This window comes from Bufo gargarizans, chromosome 4 (genome assembly GCF_014858855.1).
Source record: "Bufo gargarizans isolate SCDJY-AF-19 chromosome 4, ASM1485885v1, whole genome shotgun sequence".
Lineage (NCBI taxonomy): Eukaryota > Metazoa > Chordata > Amphibia > Anura > Bufonidae > Bufo > Bufo gargarizans.
In genome coordinates, this window is record NC_058083.1 from 138,012,105 (window position 1) to 138,034,024 (window position 21,920).

Genomic DNA, 21,920 nt, shown 5'->3' on the forward strand with positions numbered 1-21,920 from the left:
TTTTATAGCCTGAAGTAAATTGTTTTAAAGTTTTGCACGTAGCCACCATTTAAACGACGCTAATACTTACTATTTTCTATAGTAGGATGCATTGGCAACTTTAGCAGAAGAGTTATATAAGACATCTGAAACCAGGTATAGTCTGGCGATCTGTAAAGAGTACAAAGAATAAAGGACTACTATAGAAATAAGTAAACACATCACCATTAGTGGTTACTGATATTATACCTTCTTAGGCCTTTTTCACACTTGCGTTGTCCGGACCCGGGTGTACTCCACTTGCCGGAATTACACGCCGGATCCGGAAAAACGCAAGTGTACTGAAAGCATTTCAAAATGCTTTCAGTGTTACTATGGCACCCAGGACGCTATTAAAGTCCTGATTGCCATAGTAGGAGCGGGGGAGCGGCATACTTACCATCCGTGTGGCTCCTGGGGCGCTCCAGAATGACGTCAGAGCGCCCCATGCACATGGATGACGTGCCATGCGATCTCGTCATCCATGCGACTGGGGCGCCCTGACGTCACTCTGGAGCGCCCCGGGAGCCGCACGGACGGTAAGTATGCTGCTCCCCGCTACACTTTACCATGGCTGCCAGGACTTTAGCGTCCCGGCAGCCATGGTAACCACTCTAAAAAAGCTAAACGTCGGATCCGGCAATGCGCCGAAACGACGTTTAGCTTAAGGCCGGATCCGGATCAATGCCTTTCAATGGGCATTCATTCCGGATCCGGCCTTGCGGCAAGTCTTCAGGATTTTTGGCCGGAGCAAAAAGCGCAGCATGCTGCGGTATTTTCTCCGGCCAAAAAACGTTCCGTTCCGGAACGGAAGACATCGTGATGCATCCTGAACGCATTTCACTCCATTCAGAATGCATTAGGATAATCCTGATCAGGATTCTTCCGGCATAGAGCCCCGACGACGGAACTCTATGCCGGAAGACAAGAACGCAGGTGTGAAAGAGCCCTTAGAGTAACTACCAGCAAGGGCAATTTATCAGTGTACTACAAAATACTAACCATACCTTTTTTGGGAGAGGGGTTTTCAATATTGACAGCGATTCTGCTATGCAATCTACAATTTCTTCCGCTGCTTCTGCATGGTTAAGACAGAACATCATAGCTTCCCCAATGTCGTTTTTCCGTGGAGTTAACCCGCGTAACACTTCTTCCAATTTGTCCCTTTGTCTAAGGAAAAAATAAAATTGAAAACAACTTCCTATGGCTTCGTAAAAACGCAACTTTATGATGTGACTATATTGAATATTTCTTGCACGTATAGTGTTGTAGAATGTATCCTTTAGGGGACATTCTCAAAACTGTATCCATTGTGCGGTCAGTGTGCATCCGGCCCTTTTCGTGGGTCCCACTGTAACAATGGCTATTCTTATTCACAAAATGGACAATAAAAGAGTTATCTGAGTTGTTGCGGGACAGGCATGCATATGTGGACAGCACGCAATGTGCTGTCTGCATTTTTGCTGCCCCACTGAAATGAATTGGTCTGTGTGCAATCTGCAAAAAATTAGTAACAAATGCGAACTGAATATAGTTGCGTGAATGGGGCCTTACTTTGAGATTAAAAGGCAGTGCTATATGAAGCATGTTATGGAGCAGAAGGAGCTGAGTGGATATATAGTTTTGTGGGGAAACATACAGTAAAGCTGTATTTTATTCATGTAAACTTCTGCTCTTTTTATGCTTAGGAGTCAAGTGGATGGTTCTAATCAGTGAGTGAACACAAACGCTACACGAATAAGCATAAAGGGAAAGCGCTGAAGTTTAAAGTAATAAGTGTATATCATTTCAGGTTATTCTGCTCTACAATATGCCTCAGACTGCACTGCAGTTTCATGGCGACAGGTTCCTTAAAGAACATTTGTCACCATGATGATCCCTATTAAATTAGACACAGGGGGAGATTTACCAAGACTGATGATTTCTGCGGCCGTCTTGATTTCCTCTTTGCACCCGAGGACACACTTAATTTATGACGAGGAGCATCCTCCTGCAGTTCGTGCGCCTAAACTGAAATGTATGCCAGCTCAGAGCTGTCGTAGATTTCTGGGTTTATTTGTGCCATAAAACTGGTGTAAATGAAGATACATTTGTGGGGGCAGCTGGCTACTCCCCTTTAGGGAAAGTGGTGAGAGCAGTGTAAAATACAAGAGATGCAACACATTTTTTAAAAGGTCGCAGACACAGTTTGTGACTTTTTAACGCCACTTTTCAGGCACGAAGGAGATAATAAATCCTGGTTGGGTTTATTACGGTGACCAATATGAGCCCTTTTCTCCAAAATCAGCATTAATGGCTGGCCTAGTCCCACAGAGCACCATGTCACCTCTGCCACCGCCCCTCTCAGTGAGACTGACAGGGTCTGGCAACGTCACTGCTCTGCATGCTTAGCCAAAAGTAATGCCTATGGTGGAGTTTGGTCGTCAGCTAACTAAGTGTATGGAAAGCTGTAGCTTTCTCGAACATAACTGCCATGCGCGAATACATACTCTTCCTTGAGTGATCCTTTTTTGATGGGCTCCTCAACAAGAGTTTCTACTTCCTGTTCTTCGGCCATGCCATGTAAATATGGATTTAAAGGTGGTGGCCTCCAGAAAGAGCCATTCTTAAACATTCGGTAGTCTTCTGTTTTCCATTTTATAGGAGAATCTCCCTGGATAAAGTGAAACAAACATTTTTACCAACGTTTAGCAAGAAACTGGGGAGATTTAAGAAACAGTCTAAATGAAAGTGGTCTTTGTTGTCCATAACATCCAGTCAAAGTGCAGTTTTAAAGAGGTTTTCAACTACTGATGGCCTATCCAGCTGTCAAGACTTTGTCCACTGCACAACAGATGAAGATTTATAGTTCTGACACCAACTTCATGCATTGGAGCTACTCTGAATCAGCTGATCGGCAGGGGAGAGAGGTGCCAGTTCCAGACACAGCCGAGCACTGTACTTGGCCATTCGTCAGTGCCTTAGACACTATGAGGGAAATTTACTAAACCCTTTACGCAGGGGAGAGGGGCGTCAGTCTCCTACCAATCAGATATTGATGGCCAGCAATAGTAAAAGGAGAGGACAATCCAAATTTGAAAGCAGTGCTGTGATTGGTTGCTATGGGAAGTTTTCAGATCTCTGCCCCCACTTTGTTACTAAATGTTTACTGAATGGACAAAATGTTGAGGGTTGTCATTTCACTGTGTAATTATGCACTACTTGCCTGTAATATCGAGTAAAGCTTCCACCTGTAATATACATGCGCTGGTGTCTGGTTTTCAAACAGGAACCTGTTAATGACACATGAAATAAATTCATAATGAGTATTTAGGGCCATAAAAAGCAAAGCATTTTACAGGTGCTACAAGAATAGGTCTTTCAATAGTACAAAGCCGATGGATCCAAGATACCTGAACATTGGATTGTTGATTTCTCTGTTCATGATCATCGCTTCAAACATTGGACCTTCACGCACCACAAATTCGATCATACGATGGATCAGAGCGAGTAAATTCCTACAACGACAGCAGAGTTAAAGAAAAATGTATTCACACCCTACCTACTAGGTGCACTCTACCTAACACCTATACTGGAGACTATGCAATGTATTAACATACTGTATGGAAATGAGGTGTGTGAGCGTGTCCACTGTCAAAGGGGCTGGGAGGGGAAATTAGACTTGGGAGGCCCTACAGCAGCTGAGGGATCAGTTCCACTGAAGCATGGAAAGACACTAACCTATTAACCTACATAACTGCCTAACATGGATGCTATTGCTGCAGCTGGCGATAAATATTTAAAAGGGTTTCCATCCCAAACATAGCCAAATTTTGACTTACAACAGAAAGTGCACCCATATTGCTTATCACTTTAGAATTGGTGTCTCTCAAAATGGCAACACACTTATCAGCATGTCACCAATGATTGTTTCTCTAAATTTTTCTCTAATCTGGAAACAACGCTAAATGTGTAAGTAGAAAAAGTATAATTACTGAACTCTGCCTATGGCAATTTGGGTGGAAATCCTTTTTGGCGATTCTATGAAAATAAACCATACATTTCTTCATACGCTCTGTTTAAAACGAAATATTAGCAGAAGTCCTGCGTTATTGTCTGTGCTGTCAGAGAATCTTATAATCAACCCTTCTGTCCAGCCACCCCGGCACACACGTCTCAGACACAGAATCTGATGCCCTTCTGCTTCTTCTCTATGACTGTGCTCTAGTCAGCTGTAATGTAGAAGAAGCTGAACTGTGGGTGACCGGTGAAGGCTGCTAAAAGCTGCTTGAAAAGCACAGAAAACATATTTCAGCTTTAAAGGTAGCGTGCAGACACTTTTTAAGTGATTTGGCAGGACTTTGATATGCCTTGTACACAAATCAAATCAGTGGGGTCCCACATCTGGCACCCCCACGAATTTGAAACTGACGACCTTTCCTTAGGATAGGCCAACAGTACTGGAAAACCCTGTTTGCAATTTTTATTTTATTTTTACTCAGAGAGGTGTAAAGTAAAAAAAAGTTGTAATACTCCACTCTGTGATCCCCCACGCTTCCCATTTAGTGATTGGCTGCAGAGGTCACATGTCCGTGCTGAGAGGGAAAAGGAAGTAGAGGTTGGTGGGGGACCCAGGGAGTGTCAGAACAGGAGCAGGGAGGTAATACATAAGGTATTACTTTTTATTATTTGACACCATTCTGAGCTGTTTTTATAAAGCTTCGAATGGCTGGACAACCCCTTTAATAACCCAACAACCTATCTTAAAGGGAACCTGTCACCGGGATTTTGTGTATAGAGCTGAGGACATGGGTTGCTAGATGGCCGCTAGCACATCCGCAATATCCAGTCCCCATAGCTCTGTGTGCTTTTATTGTGTAAGAAAACCGATTTGATACATATGCAACTTAACCTGACATGAGTCCTGTATGTGACTCATCTCAGGGACAGGACTCATCTCAGGTTAATTTGTATATGCATCAAATCGTTTTTTATACGCTAGCGGCGGCGATCTAGCAACCCATGTCCTCAACTCTATACACAAAATCCCGGTGACAGGTTCCCTTTAAAAGGGGTTTTCCCATGAACCAGATTTGTCACCTAGCCACGGGATAGGTGATAAATGTAGGGCAGGCGGGGGTTTCTGATCGCTTGGACACCCACCAATCACAGGTCCTGGAGTCAGCTGTGACAATGGAGTTGTATGGGGTATGAAAGACCACCACTTCATTAACTGTTTAAGGGATAGACAGACCCAGCCGAGCACTGTACTTGGCCATCTGTTAGTGCCTTAGACACAATGAGGATGTGATCAAGTTGGACTGATTGCTGGGATAGTGACCAATCATACATGTTGTTTATAGCAGAATACCTTTAATATAACATATATATTTTCTAATAGTAACCACTCTCTTATTTTTGTTTTAAAAGGTTTCATTGTACTTAAAGAAACCCTCCTGTTCAAGGGAAAAAAAAAAAAAATCACATTAACTGGGGAACGAAAAGAACACTTACATAATGTCCTCCTTCTCATCTATTTAGCTGCAGGTCTGCCTATTCCCAGGCTCCTCCTTTGACATTCAAGATGGCTGCACTGCTGCTCAGTCTACAGGATGCACACTTTGCAACCACAGTCCAAGAGACTTCCCGCTTGTGCATCTGTTGGATTGGCCAGCACTGCCAATCCGAGGGCAGCAAAAAGTTTCTTGAATAACAGAAAGCACCGTATGCATCGGGTACTCTGAGAAGCAGTGTGGTCATCTCAGGAAACAGAAGAGTAGCACTGGAACTGGTGGATCTCCAGCTGAAAAGATGAGCCCCATGTAACTGTCCTGTTCATTCTCCAGTTAATGTTTTGTTTTTTCTTGAACCGGAGTGTTGTTTTAAATATTCAAATCGCATGCCAATCAGATACCAACTAAGGAGCACCAATCCTAACTTTTAACACAAATTATAAAAAAAAATGAGGAAAAGAAAAACCCAGAGTCACCGATAAAATACTATGCTTTTAATTACAGATGCATATTTCAGGACCGCATTATCTCCTGTATTTACAAAAAAATGTTCTATCAAGAACTAGATTGGAGACCAGGAACAAAGCAGAGAAAAGTTTCCTGGCTCCTCTAATAGGGAGCTGGGTCAATTTTTGGCACAATAAAATAATATATAAAAACCAAGACAGGAGAACATGGACATGAAATATGATGTGCAGTATAAATTACCCTAATTCAATAGTTACCGGTATTCACATAACATAACAAATGCAGAGAGATTTATCAAAACTGGTGGAAAAGAAAACTGGCTTAGTTGCCCATAGCAACCAATCAGATTCCACCTTTCATTTTCCAAAGGAGAACCGAAAAATGAATGGTGCAATATGACTGGGTGCTGTAGGGTGATAAATGTCCCCCCACTGTTCTTTAAAACATTTCAAAAGGTTGAGATCCCTGGGAGAATAAAAAGGTTTCATAAAAATACCAAAAGGGTATTTAAAAAAAATAAAACAGGGTAAAAAAAAAAAAAAAAAAAAAATCATTAAAAATAACTACTGTATAAAAAAGAAACGTATAATAAAAAAGTACGGTAAATTTTGAAATGCGTTGGCTATGTGGTACTTTAGTACAGTTTATTCTAGTAAATTTCCAGTGGAGCACCAACGCAGTAAGAAAAAAAACCTAAGGACCTGCATCTCTACATCAATTACTACATGCAAAGGCCGCTTAAGGCAGCAATCACTTATCTGGGGATATACAGTACATATGGATATGAATTATAAGAGTGGTACTTTGAAATACTCATAGTGGACACTACATCTTGGCCAACAGGTGCCTCAGTTATGACAATAACCACATTTATTGGAGCCGATCGTACCAATGTCTGGTCAAAATACTTTCCCAATCCTTCCCTTGATGTTTTCCTGGTCCCCCGCTGCCGCAGTCAGTTCAGCTGTGGTGTTGCTCACCAAGGCCAATGTCAAAGTCTTCGGGAATTTGGGTCCAATTCATTTATCTTAAGTGAGGTTGCTTTATCATCTTGAAGAAAAGACTGCACTTCACTGAGCAAGAGTATACTATCCCACTATCCCCATCCTCGCTCTGACCAGCTCGCACATTAAAAAAAACGTATAAACCGTAAGTCTGCAGCTCGCTCTTCACCAACTTCTATGAATGAATGCACCTTCATTTTTTTATAAATTATAATCAGAGAAACATTAAATTTTTTATTTTTAAATTACAATTATGGGTCAGCCATCTTGCCCGAACTGCTGCTATAAGCTGTGAACAGCAGTCCCAGAGATTATTAGTCCAGCAGCCATACAGACAAACGTCAGTCAGAAAGCAATCTACGGACTTATATTGGGCCACTTTGTTGTAAGGGGGCGAGTGGCTGAGCTGCAACTGTTACCTATTGTCAATGTTGGATCCAGTTTAATCTGTCTCCAACTATAATTGTTATCCTGGGTGGGCTGATGATGAAATAACTGCTCAGAAGTAATTTCTAAAAAACTGTATGTTATGAGGCTAAATGGTCAGTGGGAAAATTTCAAGGAACACCACAGAAAATGATCGATTTTAACAAGAGGCAATTTTCAGAATATTAATTCCTGACATTTCACGTTATGATCATTCTTGTAATCTGAAATTAATGACATAATTGGTACTGCATTGTTAAAAAAAAAAAAACAGGGGTCAGCAACCTCTGGCAGTCCAGCTTGAGCAAAACTACAACTCCCACCGAAAACAGTGGAGCATGCTGGAAGTCATAGTTTCATAACAGATGAAGTTCCGGAGGTTGCTGACCCCTAAGGGTATGTTCACACGGCTAAAATCTGTCACTAATCTCCAATTGATTTTAATGTTAAAAACTCCACCTTGTGCACACAGTAAAGTGGTCGAGGTTTTTTTCCGTAGCAGATTGGAAAAATACTTGAGAAATGACATGTTACTTCTTGGAAGCAAATTGAGGATTTCATAAATCTTGCTCAGCTGTTGCAAAACTACAACTCCCAACATGCCCTGACATCTGTAGGCTGTCCGGGCATGCTGGGAGTTGTAGTTTTGCAACAGCTGGTTGGCCGCAGGTAAAGTATACCTGTCATAAGTCAATGGGGAAGCAGAAGAACCTTAACCAAATACTCTTCTAAAACCTCCACCACATTAGAAATCTGCTATAAAAAAAAAAAATAAAAAAAAAAAAAGCCCTGTTTTCATTTAATAATCGGATACAGATTTTTTGCTGCTGATTTTACCGTGTGAACTTAGCCCGAAATAGAATTTCCTAAATAGCAAGATCCAATTTCTGTTACTGAAAAGCCAACACAAAAATTCTAAGCTAGCCCCAGGGCTCTGAAATGCTGTTTGCTTACAACAGGCATTAGTAACCTTGGGTACTCCAGCTGCTGTGAAACTACAACTCCCACTAGGCTCACCTATTCAGTTGGCCTATAGACGTGAATCAAGGTTACTGGGAGATGTAGTTTCAGAATAGCTGGAGGATGTAGATCCCTGACCTATACTTTTGTGGCAGAAATTGTTTTTAGCAACACATCTCGGGGCACTGCCAAAGATCAATGCCACAATGTACCTCGCTGACTTTAATGGAATCCTCCCTGGGTTCCAGTATTTCTGACAGCAGGAACGGTGCTGGTGACTGTGCAGTTGGGGCTGCTAAAATACCCAAAGATTGCCACAAGATGTATACAGTGCTTATCAATAAGATCTTGCTCATTCTGCTGAAGAACTGTTGCTCAGTGAAGCCCCAGTCAGCCCCTCAAGACAGCCAACCAATTCTTTGTCTTTCTGAAGGGGATATTTTCTAAGTCACATGAGTAATAATAAAGAAAAAAAAGGTACCTTTCTGTTGGGATAACCACTTTGACTATGGCTTGCGACAGAGTCTGTATATGAAGTCACATCAGATAATAAACATAGAATATGTGAGTATTGTTAACAAATAACAAGCAATAATAAACATATTCATAAAAAAAAACAAAAAAAAAAAAACACTAAATATCTAGTAAAACTTGCTGCAGGCACTTTGTCTCACTAGGCCTATGAAGTGGGTAATAGTTGGGAAGCCTGCCATAACACATTAACTCAGTAAAATGGGTACTACACTGGAAATTACAAGGTAAAACAGGCTATAAATACTGTGCAAAGGCCTATAAACTATTGCAGGGGTACAGAATAACAGCAAATCACTAGTGTATATCTAGACAGAAGCCTCAATTGTAATAGATTCAAAAAACAGGAAAAAAGTTACATACAGAGCTTGGTTAAAGGTTATGCCACCTTTGGGAGCTTTTGGGCTCATTATACTCATTTTGGGCTACAAATAATTTGTCGGTCTTTATTAAAAGTTTCAGCCATTTTCCCTCCACAGATGTATCTGCAGAGTGGTCAGCTTGCAGAATACAGAGAGTCCCATCAAGCTGACGTGCAGCTCAGATCACTGAACTCCTGATACCTCAAACACTCATAGTTCTAATATCAGACTGATAAAAAATATTGCTTAAAGAGGACCTTTCATCAGTCCAAACATTGTGAACTAAGTATCATGACATACAGTACAGACCAAAAGTTTGGACACACCTTCTCATTCAAAGAGTTTTCTTTATTTTCATATGAAAATTGTAGATTCACACTGAAGGCATCAAAACTATGAATTAACACATGTGGAATTATATACATAACAAAAAAGTGTGAAACTGAAAAGATGTCATATTTTAGGTTCTTCAAAGTAGCCACATTTTGCTTTGATTACTGCTTTGCACACTCTTGGCATTCTCTTGATGAGCTTCAAGAGGTAGTCACCTGAAATAGTTTTCACTTCACAGGTGTGCCCTGTCAGGTTTAATACGTGGGATTTCTTACCTTATAAATGGGGTTGGGACCATCAGTTGCGTTGTGGAGAAGTCAGGGGGATACACAGCTGATAGTCCTACTGAATAGAATTTGTATTATGGCAATAAAAAAGCAGCTAAGTAAAGAAAAACGAGGGCCCATCATTACTATAAGAAATGAAGGTCAGTCAGTCCGAAAAATTGGGAAAACTTTGAAAGTGTCCCCAAGTGCAGTCACAAAAACCATCAAGCGCTACAAAGAAACCGGCTCACATGCGGACCGCCCCAGGAAAGGAAGACCAAGAGCCACCTCTCCTGCGGAGGATAAGTTCACCCGAGTCCCCAGCCTCAGAAATCGCAGGTTAACAGCAGCTCAGATTAGAGACCAGGTCAATGCCACACAGAGTTCTAGCAGCAGACACATCTCTAGAACAACTGTTAAGAGGAGACTGTGTGAATCAGGCCTTCATGGTAGAATATCTGCTAGGAAACCACTGCTAAGGACAGGCAACAAGCAGAAGAGACTTGTTTGGGCTAAAGAACACAATGAATGGACATTAGACCAGTGGAAATCTGTGCTTTGGTCTGATGAGTCCAAATTTGAGATCTTTGGTTCCAACCACCGTGTCTTTGTGCGACGCAGAAAAGGTGAACGGATGGACTCTACATGCCTGGTTCCCACCGTGAAGCATGGAGGAGGAGGTGTGATGGTGTGGGGGTGCTTTGCTGGTGACACTGTTGGGGATTTATTCAAAATTGAAGGCATACTGAACCAGCATGGCTACCACAGCATCTTGCAGCAGCATGCTATTCCATCCGGTTTGCGTTTAGTTGGACCATCATTTATTTTTCAACAGGACAATGACCCCAAACACACCTCCAGGCTGTGTAAGGGCTATATGATCATGAAGGAGAGTGATGGGGTGCTGCGCCAGATGACCTGGCCTCCACAGTCACCGGACCTGAACCCAATGGAAATGGTTTGGGGTGAGCTGGACCGCAGAGTGAAGGCAAAAGGGCTAACAAGTGCTAAGCATCTCTGGGAACTCCTTCAAGACTGTTGGAAGACCATTTCAGGTGACTACCTCTTGAAGCTCATCAAGAGAATGCCAAGAGTGTGCAAAGCAGTAATCAAAGCAAAAAGGTGGCTACTTTGAAGAACCTAGAATATGACATCTTTTCAGTTGTTTCACACTTTTTTGTTATGTATATAATTCCACATGTGTTAATTCATAGTTTTGATGCCTTCAGTGTGAATCTACAATTTTCATAGTCATGAAAATAAAGAAAACTCTTTGAATGAAAAGGTGTCCCCAAACTTTTGGTCTGTACTGTATACAGTGGCGCCCAGGGATCTCACTGCACTTACTATTATCCCTGGGTGCCGCTGCGTTCTCCAGTTATGTCCTCTGGTATGTTCGGGAACTTAGTTATAGTAGGCGGGGACTTGGTTATAGTAGGCGGAGTCTGCCCTTGTTCTGCTGGGCGTCTCCTTCTCCTAGGCTGTAGCGCTGGCCAATCGCATCGCAGAGCTCACAGCCTGTGAGAAAAAAACTCCCAGTGGCACCCAGGGATCATAGTAAGTGCAGTGAGATCCTTGGGCGCCGCGGTATATGTCATGATACGATACTTAGTTCACAATGTTTGGACCGATGAAAGGTCCTCTTTAAATGAGTGTTTATGAGCCGTTAGGAGTTCAGAGATAAGAGCTACACATCCAATCAAGATGGCCCAGAGTAAGGCCTCATGCACGCAACCATATGTATTTTGCTGTCCGCAAGTCGCCTCCTACAGGGTTACGTTTCAGCCTAGCTGCAGAGTACGTACTTTCAGTAATGGACGTGCAGATACAGTTGTGCGCTAAAGGCCTTAAACTGAAAGTAAATGCCGGTACTCTGCAGTTAGGCTGAAATGTACCCTTTAGGTAAAAAAACTCAGAAAATTTTTATTAGAGGCCACCCCTCTCAAAAAAAATAAAAAAAGATTTTTAGCCCAAAAGGAGTAAAACAAACATAAAAATGTCCCTGAAGGTGTTCATAGCCTTTAAGTGGCACAAACTGGCTTCAAAAACAAAATCAATTCCATGAATTGGCCGGGCGAAACACATTAGTGACCTCAACTAAGTACGGTAATGTTTGGTCAAACTGCTTTTGACAAAGAGCTACTGCTTCCCCACTATTAATAGAAGGATGCTGCACTTCCAGTACACTACCATAAAGGATCAGATAATATCATTTATGCTAAAGGGTTCGGTCAGCCACGTCCCCCCGCGGCAGCCGAAGGATGCACAATTTTACTGCAAAATTATGGGTCCACTGGCCGTCGCGGGTGGAGGTGGCTTGGCAGCTGCACCGGCTGTCCGTACCCTAATGTGGTCAGATTAAGATTAACCAAGCCCTGTATGTGTCTGAATACAAACCGATTCCATAATCAAATCATTACACTCCAGGATTCACATAATTTTCTAGAAAGGGTTAAAGAATTTTCCCAAGCTATAGGACAATACATTATCCGGGCTACAAATACTCAAAATATGTATTTGATATTATAAGAGGAACTACAGATGGAAAAGGGGAAGGAGCGCGATTACTGTGGAAGATGTACTGACCTGTATGAACTATGAGTCGACATGTGTCTAGACTCTATAGATGGAACAGCTGAGCAGAAGGGCTATATGGTATTTTACGTGTGCAAACTACAAAAATAACACCTTTACTTGTGAGGCAAACTCTGCTAAGCCAATTACCTTCTCAAAATCTTCCTTATTTTTCGGTGGTGGCAACAAGGGAGAATTCGGATTCTTGAGGCGTTCTCTAGGCTGGGCATTAAAAGGCAGACCGGAAGGAGGGGGTGGAAGTGTGTGCTCCATCATAGACGGGGGAATATATATTGGGTGTGGAGGGATAGGCACCGCTTTTCCCCACCCTAGCTTCATTTCAAAGGACATAACCATTTTTCCTGAAGCGAAAAAAAAATGGAATAAAAAAGCAGATCTTTCATCACGTGGAAATACTAGCAGGACACATTTCATTGGTTTTAGACATTTTAATAAACCAAAAGAAAAAAAACAACACACCGTTCTTTGTGCAGTTTTTGAAAAGTATATATATATTTTTTAACCAACCAGCTTGAGGTTTTTGGTTCAGATATGCACCAGAAAACACACAGAAAAATGCATGGAGCTGTTTGTATGCTTCCTATTTAAATGGGAGATTCTGTGCCGATTCTGCACCAAGACCGAGCACGCTGCAAGTGCTGCCTAGAATTGAAATGAATAGGAGGGAGTTTTGAGGCAGAAATGCTCCAAAATCAGGGGGAAACAACTCCATGTGAACTGGCCCTGGCATTTTCTGCGGACAGCACACGTACCTATTGATTTAAATGTGTCCCTTTACATTTCAGTATTTCTTTACTGACCGTGGGTCAGTTTAAAAAAAAAAAAAAAAAAAACACAGACATGCACTACTGTGATCTGTGATGTGGACCGAGCACCCCATAGTAGTCTATGGGTCGTGAAAAATCACGGACACACCACAGATGGCATTGTTTTTTTTTTTTTTACTAAAGACTGATAAGAGATTCTTTGGAAATGTATTCTCAGCTGAGCAACGTCCGTGAATTACTGATGACACATGGATGGTAAAAACGTACACACTGACAGACGACGCATCCTTTGTGGATGAAACACATACGCTTTTTTTTTTTTTTTTTCACGCCCGTGCCACTGACACAGAAATGTGGACGAGGCCCAAGTGTCTGCTCAGCAGTGAGGGGAGGATCACGCAATATATTATAGGAAACTGCTCTCAAGTGCATCATACACATCACAAAGTGGAGCGGATTTCAGGCATATGCTCACATGTGCATCAGACACTCCATTCGGGGCCTCGTCGCAGATTCCACCAAAAGGAACTATTTTTCTACTAAAATGTGGACTCCAGAACAGAAACCTAATGGACCCCATTACAGACAACGGGGTCTGTTTGGCGCCACTTGGTTCAGTTACATGCCACATCTCATTATTTCCATTGTTCTGCTCTTCCAATGGACATATAAATACCTTTAAATCAATTTCAATGTAAAAACAAAACAAAAACGTTACCGTTCAAGTTCTTCAGTGCCCTTTCCGCGTCTCGTCTGTTCATGAAGGCAACAAACCCACAGTTCCTTTCTCGTGCTCTCTCCTCATCTGTTCGTGGCCACATGATTTTAACACTAGCCAATGGGCCAAACCTCCCGAACTCCTGGCACAGCATCTCTTCATTCATCTGCACAAGTCATTAAATGTCAATAATACATATAGATTTTTTGTCGATCAGCTGTCTAAGACTAGTCCTTTAGGCCAGATGGCAAATTGTTCTCCAAGTGCGTCAAATAAGCAAAATGAAAGCCTATTCAAAGGCACATCCATTGCACATCGAGAATTAAAAATGGTCTCTAAAGTAAATGTTAGCGCTTTGTGTTAGTAAATTCTTGTATACTATTTGTAACAACTGTAAGACATTTCAGATGGGCATATTTTCCATCCACATGTGCAGGCAGCAAGTCTGGCCTAGTTCACGTCGGTGCTTTCGTCAGTGATTTCCATAACCAAAACCAGGAGTGGTTCCTACACAGAGAAGGTATAATGGAAAGACCTGCACCTGTCTTGTGTTCTGTTTTTGTCCAGCACCTTTTGGCTCACAATCAATGATGGAAATCACTGATCAAAACACGTGTGATCTAGGCCTCAGTGTGATTCAACTCTGTTTTCCCATACCAACTGGGAGTATGTAAGGAGAAGCACAGCCCATACACTATTCTGGCCCATTTCTCATGGAATACGGGCCTTGGAAACAATGGTATCCAGTTCCATGTCCTACATGGACATACAGACCTCACTGCGTATCGAGTTGTCAAACAATTTTCTAATACTGTTGTCTGAATCCTGCCTCAATGGGGCACATTATCAATGAACTTGTCCCACTTTGACGTAAAAAGTGTTGCAAGTCCCCTTTTATGTCCAGCCGCGCAACACAATTTTGGACGGTTTTGCATCTTGTACGCTAGTTGGGGGCCTGACAGGGGTGGGCACCATGCTGGGGCTGGAACTCCAGCCCCAGCAAATTTACTTATATTTAAAGGGAGTGTGTCAGCACATTTACCCCTTTTTAACAGTTCCCATAGCACTGTAGCCGCAACACAGATGATTAAAACGGCACCTTTATATGCTTTTGTGGACTTGTAAAACTGCCAAAAACGAACTTTGATGCATATGTAAATGAGGGCTCGCAAGTGCCCAAGGGCGGCGTCCACCGCGTTGGTGCCCAGGCAGCTCTGCCTCTTCGGCTCTTATCCCCGCCCAGCCTCTTCCTCTGCCCGCCCATCTGTTTTCTCTCCCCCTCAGCGAGATCCCGCGCCTGCGCGATGACTTACTTGGCCGGGGCATGCGCACTGCGATGCCCATTGCTGGCACGGCATCGCAGTAGCTTATGCGCATGCGCCGGCTAACGGAACAAACAGATAAATTTACCTCTCTTGGCTCTCTGTGTCTGCAGTGACAGCTGCTCGCTCGGCTTTCTTCCTCTTCTCCTGCGCTGTTTGACCGCCTCCTTTCTGCAGTTTTTGCGCTGTTAGCCGGCGCATAAGCTACTGCGATGCCATGCCAGCAATGGGCATCACAGTGCGCATGCCCCGACCAAGGACGTCAGCGCGTAGGATCATCTGTGTTGCGGCTACAGCGCTATGGGAACTGTTAAAAAGGGGTAAATGTGCTGACAGACTCCCTTTAAGCCTGGAAACTGTAACAAATGTCAGCTGAAAAATTGGATTTTTTGTACTCACCGTAAAATCCTTTTCTCGTAGTAGGCATTGGGGGACACAGCACCATGGGTATATGTCCAACTACCACTAGGAGGCACTAGACACAAAAAGTGTTGGCTCCTCCCAGGTGGGCTATACCCTCTCCACAGGCACGAGGCTATTCAGTTTGTACCAAAAGCAGTAGGAGAGAGAAGAAAAGCAAGGAACCAACAACTCCCGTACCGGGAAAGATCAAGAGACCAGCCCGGAGAAGCGGAAGAAAAAAACATAGGGTGGGATCTGTGTCCCCCAATGCCTACTACGAGAAAAGGATTTTACGGTGAGTACAAAAAATCCAATTTTCTCGTGCATGGCATTGGGGGACACAGCACCATGGGACGTCCCAAAGCAGTCCCTGAGGGAGGGAAAAGAAGAGACGCGCCACCGGTTGGGCATACAGGTGCAGGAGAACCATGTGACCCAACGGGAAAAAACACGAGATGGGCAAGAGGTTCCATAACAAGGAAGAAACCTCAGAAGAAGCAGGGAAGACTGCCAGCACCCCAGGACAAATGACTGGAAGAAAATCCCAAATGCAAGAAGGTGGCAAAAGGAAACAGAGCGCAGCCAAGGGCTGGAGAAAAAATTAGGACAGCACCGTGTGGTGAAATTACCCAACGCTCTACATTGTCTCAGACCCAAAAAACCTGTGGCCATCCCCTGAAAGGCCAGGGGAGAAACGAAACAGGGAAGCACTGAAAACCAAACGAGTGGGGGAAGCCATAGCAAGGCTCACATGTGAAGGGAGGGGACTCCCCTCACCGCAAGGCCAGGAAAGAAGCTAAGCGCCCCATGTAGGTGAAAAGGTGTAGGTGAAAACCCAAGGCTGCTAGAGGAAACCGCCAACCCTGGAGAAGGAGGGGGTTGTAGGTAAAAAACCAGGAAAAGAACGATAGCTCCTGCGTCCCCAAAAACAGGAGACGAGGCACAAGCCTCCGAAAACAAGATATCACCGTGAAGCGTAAGACCAGAGGAAACTCTGGGCATGTGAAGTATCATGGAAAAAAGAAGCCAAATACAGGCCAGGCAACCTCGGCAGGACACACTGGACTGAGAGACATGGGAGTAGAAGGAGAGCACTCCAAAAAACCTAAAGAGGAAAGGTCCTACAACAGGAGGAGGTCCCTCCCGAAGGAGACCATACGGTGGAACTGCAAACCGCAGCACTAAACCACCCAATACCAGGTACTTGACGTGGGAGGATGGAAAAAAAAAAAAAGAGACAAATCCAAAGAGGACCTCAAATGAACAGGGACTCCCGAAAGGAGTACCCAGTATGGGCTCACAAGGAACCAGGAGCTGAACCACCAGAAGACAACGCAAGCCAGAATATCCAGGAAAGGCGAAAAGAAACCACCATAGGGGAAGGGGCATTGGCCATGGACAACTAGCCGTACCAAGAATATTGACCAGCAAACCTTAAACATTGTCCCAGAGAGGGCAAGTACAGCAGCTCGGGATGTACCACAAAACGACAGACATCCATATGCATAAGGAATGCAGAAGTCGCCATGAAAAAACCGGGGTAGCCTACATAGAAATGTAGAAACCAGCTGCGACCGGCATACAGAAAACTTCCAGGGGGGAGAAAGTACCAGACAGGTGCAGACGACGGCAAGGTCCAAGAGGACTGCCCCTTCGCCATGTAGCACAACTAAGCAGAAAATACAAGGGAATACCGAAAACACCTGGACCCAGAAGGAACTACGGGGCCCTGTCCGATACCAGAGCAATCAGCTGAAAATTCAGACAGGTGTGTGTGGCGCTCAGAGGTCCTGTCCTTGACCCGTCAGGGAGGACGTCCAGCAATGATAAAAACCGTGGACCCAGAAGGATTCCGTGTGGCGGACATCCAACGATGACAGAAAACCGCAACCGCGGCCGATGCCACCAGCTACGTGTCCAAACAAGGTAGAAGATCCAGTGGAGATCCTTGTACTTCACCAGGAATGGGCCGCTCAGCAATTAGGAAACAACGCGAGAACTCCCCTATAACATGGGGTAACGCGGAGCACAGCATACCGTAGTACCGTAAAGAGAAGGCAAGAGCAACTACAGCACAAAGGCCAACAACCACCTGGCCACGGAGTAGGGAGCGTGGTTGAATGAGGACCACCCGCCGGATCAGACAGATCGGTCATATACTGGAGCTACCAGAAGTAGCAGTAGACCGATAAGGTGGGGGTTGGGCTGGCCCACACCTGCCAGACATGGTAACCATGCACATGCTGAACGAAGGGGGCCTGGTGCAGACAGTGCCTTGAGAGGTACAAGGAGACCAATGAGCGCGACAGTAAAGGAGTGGCAGATGTATGGAAGAACCAAATGGATGGAACCAACAACCGCAGCACAGATTAGAACTCGTGGGCAGAAAACACCCAGTAATACAGAAACTGTCTGAGCTACAGACCGCACCACAGGGCCCAGCACTTGGGGTACTACAAACACACGCCTAAAATATGGGTAAAGTGGCTGCATGTTGCCAACTAAGGAGAGTGGAAACATAGCCACAGCATCTGGGAATGAGACAGCATTCGGAGGGTACAGGTACACAACCTGTAAAGTAGAAATATGGCTGTGTTAGAGGAACTACATTTAAGATCGAAGCAATGTGGCCGCATGGTGCACCCTAGACCCAGAGAGGTGCAACAGCAACCGCGTTAAGAATGGAACCCAGTAGGGCCGCACGGTACCACAAAGAACAAGACAGGTGCACACCACAATCAGGTAGGTGCAATGGCAACAGAAACAGGGCCGCATAGTACACCCTAGAAGCCAGACAGGTTGAACGGCTGCAGCATCGGAGACGGTTCAGGGACTCTACCCATGAAGGGAGTAAGATGGCCGTTTGGTGCACACTATGATGAGGTAGGTGCAATGGCCACGGCAATTGGAGGAGGCCTCAATATCTCGTCCTGTAAGGAAAGAAAATGCCACATGGAACACCATAAAGCCGGACAGGAGGAACGGCTACCGCATCCGGAGATGGCTCAGGTACTCCACCTGTTAAGGGATCAAGGCGGCAGGGAACAGACAGGTAACTGAACCGGACTAAATATTTTTTTTTTTTTTTTTTTTTTTTTTTTTTTTTGAGGCTGAAAGGGGCTTTAAACTCAGAAGGCCTGGACATGGGGCAACAGCATTATCACTGAGCCACCAGCTTGCCTTGTTGAAAGTGGCCTCTACATTCCGCCCGTAGGGAGAAATGTTGCCGCATGGAACACAACAGAGCCCGCCAGGGGTATCGGCTACAGCACCGGAGATGGCGTAGGTACTCTACCTGTGAAGGGAGCAAATTGGCTGGGAACAGACAGGCGCAATTGCAGCGGCAATCAAAGGCAGCCTGTATCTCTCCCAGGAAGGGAGAAATAGTGTCGCATGGAACACCATAGCGCCAGCCAGGGGAATCGGCTACAGCATCAGGAGATGGTGTAGGTACTCCACCTATGACAGGAGCAAAGTGGCTGGGAACAGACAGGTGCAATTGCAACGGCAATTGAAGCGGCCTGTATATCTCACCCGGAAGGGAGAAATAGTGCTGTATGGAACACCATAGAGCCAGCCAGGAGTAATGGCTTCTGTAGGTACACTACCTAAGCAAAGGGGCAAGGCGGCTGTACAATTGCTCTGAACTCACCAACCTACAGGAGGCGATAGCCGAGCTAACCGCTTGCCCAGAACAGGAACTCCCAGTAATGAGGTAGAGTGGCGAACACCAACACCAGGATGGGGACCCCACGGAAACACTCTCAAATGTGTAGGGGATAACCCCTGGTATAGGGGAACCAGGAAGGCTTGTCAGGGACAGCCTATGGCAGTGGTGCAGGAACCCCCCTGTTAAGGAGAAGGCGTACGTATCAGACACCGGGTAGGTGACTCAGTATGCTAAACACGGGGACGGCTGCCTTACCTGTGCGGTTGAATACCTGTGCGGTCAGGGGAGCACCATCCGAAAATCCACTAGAGGTGATACCAACCCTGTTTAGGTAGGAGAGGTTCCTCTGTGCACGTAGTCTTGACCTCCCAGAGTGCTTCTATATGGAGGAAGACCGCCTGATGCTCTGTTCCGAGGGAATCGGTGCAGAGGTGTCCCCAGAGGCAACGGATGGGGTGACAGGAAGGATTCGTCACCAGCCTCAGGCCTGTCCTGGGGGGGATCCGAGGATGCCGAGGAGGGGTGGGACCCCGTTGAGACCACCCGAGGGTGTACTGTGAGCTACCCCTCGCCGAACCCGGGTGCAGGTACCCCTAACTGAGTATGCCCCATCTGCAGGGAGGACCCTGGAGGGCAGAGGTGGCCGCAATTTGGGTTGGTAGCGTGCCAGCGACACTGCTAGGGAGAGTCGGCCAAGGTTCCCATGGCATTGACACGGAGGGACCCATTCATGGGGAACCTACACAAAAAGATTGTTCAGGGAAAACAATGGGATCTGGGAAGAGGTACTGCACACCAGCAGGGACAGGCTGACCACATGGCAGCCATTGTAGACAGCGGACGCACGTGAAAACACGTGGCGACCGAGAAGCTGTTGGGGGAAGAGATGCTCAAAAAGCAGCCAGCGGAGGCTGTCTATCCTGACCCGGACGCAGTGGTCCCCCAAAGAGGTGCAGCAGCAGCAGCTTGTTCCCTAAAAAGAGGTGGTCAGTAGGGCTGCAGGGGACATGAAGCAATCGAGGGGTTAACCACCCCCTCCAACAGAAAAAACACGTTAGCCCAGGAAAGGGAGAGGAGATAGCTCCTCCCGAGGGCCGGGCGGGGCTCAGAAAAGCCCGGGAAGCAAGGGGGAGGGGCCGGGAAGATTGCGGCCTAGCAGGCCCAAAAGCCGGGGCCTCGATTTATGATGCGGCCGGGAATGGAGCAAGGGGGGCGGGGGAAACCGCGGCCGACAGAGGGCCCACCGGACCATAAAAATAGGTGAGTAGGGTAGGGGGGGAGAAGCGACACCTGGGGATAGGCAGATCAGGGCAAACGGAGCACCTGGGAGCCGGGGACAGGCCATAGAAGATGAGGCCTAGTCCCGGCAGAAGCCGGGGACTAAAGTAGCGGGGAAGCCAGGGAGAGACTGTGAGGCCAGGGAGGAGAGAAAAGACCAACCGAGGGGGAAAAAGAAGGGAGGAAAAACCATGAATATAAACCCCCCCAGGAGGGGGGGGGGGTTGGCTAGGAGGAAAGAAGAGGCTCCCCAGGACCCCCAGCTAAGGTGGATCCCATCCCCCTGGCCACAGAAGGGAACCTAACCCTGGGGCAGGGACAGGGGAGTATACTCACCATCCGTTGTCTTCGGGCGCAGCACGGTCACCCCTTCGGCAGACTCAACACGGGAACCGTGGGAATGCCGGCAAGCCACTGCGGATGCAGTCCGTGGGGACTGGGTGACCGGCGATGGTACCGAAGTACGCGCCCGCAGGGGGGGCAACTAAAGTGGAACACGATGGAGCCCCAGCCTGCAGCAGGTATAACGGTGGAAAAAACCGACCTGCGGAAGAGAGAAAAAAAGAAAAAGAATAAAAATAAACAGCAGAACCTGCAAAAAAGCAGGACAGGTCTGCCTCCTACGGACACTAGACTAAAACTGAATAGCCTCGTGCCTGTGGAGAGGGTATAGCCCACCTGGGAGGAGCCAACACTTTTTGTGTCTAGTGCCTCCTAGTGGTAGTTGGACATATACCCATGGTGCTGTGTCCCCCAATGCCATGCACGAGAAAGTACACCACCCAGGGGATGGCATAGTTTTTACTGCAGGCACACAGACTGTCATAGATGCGCCAAATTCATGACAAGGCGTACGCCTCGCCATAAATTACACATATCTAGCGGCAGCACAGAGAGGGAAACTAAGACCGGGCGTAAAAAGCCGCTCTTCGTAAAGATGAAAGGTGGAATCCGATTGGTTGCTATGGGCATTTAAGCCAGTTTTCCTTTACACCAGTTTTGATAAATCTCCCCCGCTGAGTTAATAGATTGGAGGATCTCCATACATAATCATCAACAAAACACAGAGAAGCTACAAAATCATGACATGCATGATTTTGATTGCCTATTTTTAATTCTGGGGAAAGGGAATGATTTGAATTTTTATATTTTCTAAAGGGCATCTGTTAGCAGATTTGTAACTATTAAACTGGATGACCTGTCACGTGTGTTCTTATGGAGAAGCAAATAACCACAAAACCAGGAAAAATAGATCCCCTACAGCAGGGATGGCCAACCTGTGGCTCTCCAAGCTGTTGCAAAACTACA

At 45.5% G+C, this 21,920-nt stretch overlaps 1 protein-coding gene across 4 annotated transcripts in view; it reads right to left on the reverse strand.

The window, feature by feature from the left end:
* The window catches only part of LOC122933683 (U2 snRNP associated SURP domain containing), an 88,526-nt gene that overhangs the window by 35,925 nt on the left and 30,681 nt on the right, over nt 1-21,920 (reverse strand). For 3 of the 4 annotated variants that reach the window (XM_044288632.1, XM_044288633.1, XM_044288630.1), the window contains exons 9-16: nt 13,941-14,106; nt 12,585-12,796; nt 8,850-8,893; nt 3,411-3,515; nt 3,224-3,290; nt 2,508-2,671; nt 1,026-1,188; nt 71-150 (exon numbers count right to left, since the gene is read on the reverse strand). In XM_044288632.1, coding sequence (XP_044144567.1) covers nt 71-150; nt 1,026-1,188; nt 2,508-2,671; nt 3,224-3,290; nt 3,411-3,515; nt 8,850-8,893; nt 12,585-12,796; nt 13,941-14,106 — 1,001 coding nt within the window. Of the gene's footprint in view, nt 1-70; nt 151-1,025; nt 1,189-2,507; nt 2,672-3,223; nt 3,291-3,410; nt 3,516-8,849; nt 8,894-12,584; nt 12,797-13,940; nt 14,107-21,920 lie in introns of those variants that run through there. The other variant, XM_044288634.1, reaches the window with a different exon arrangement.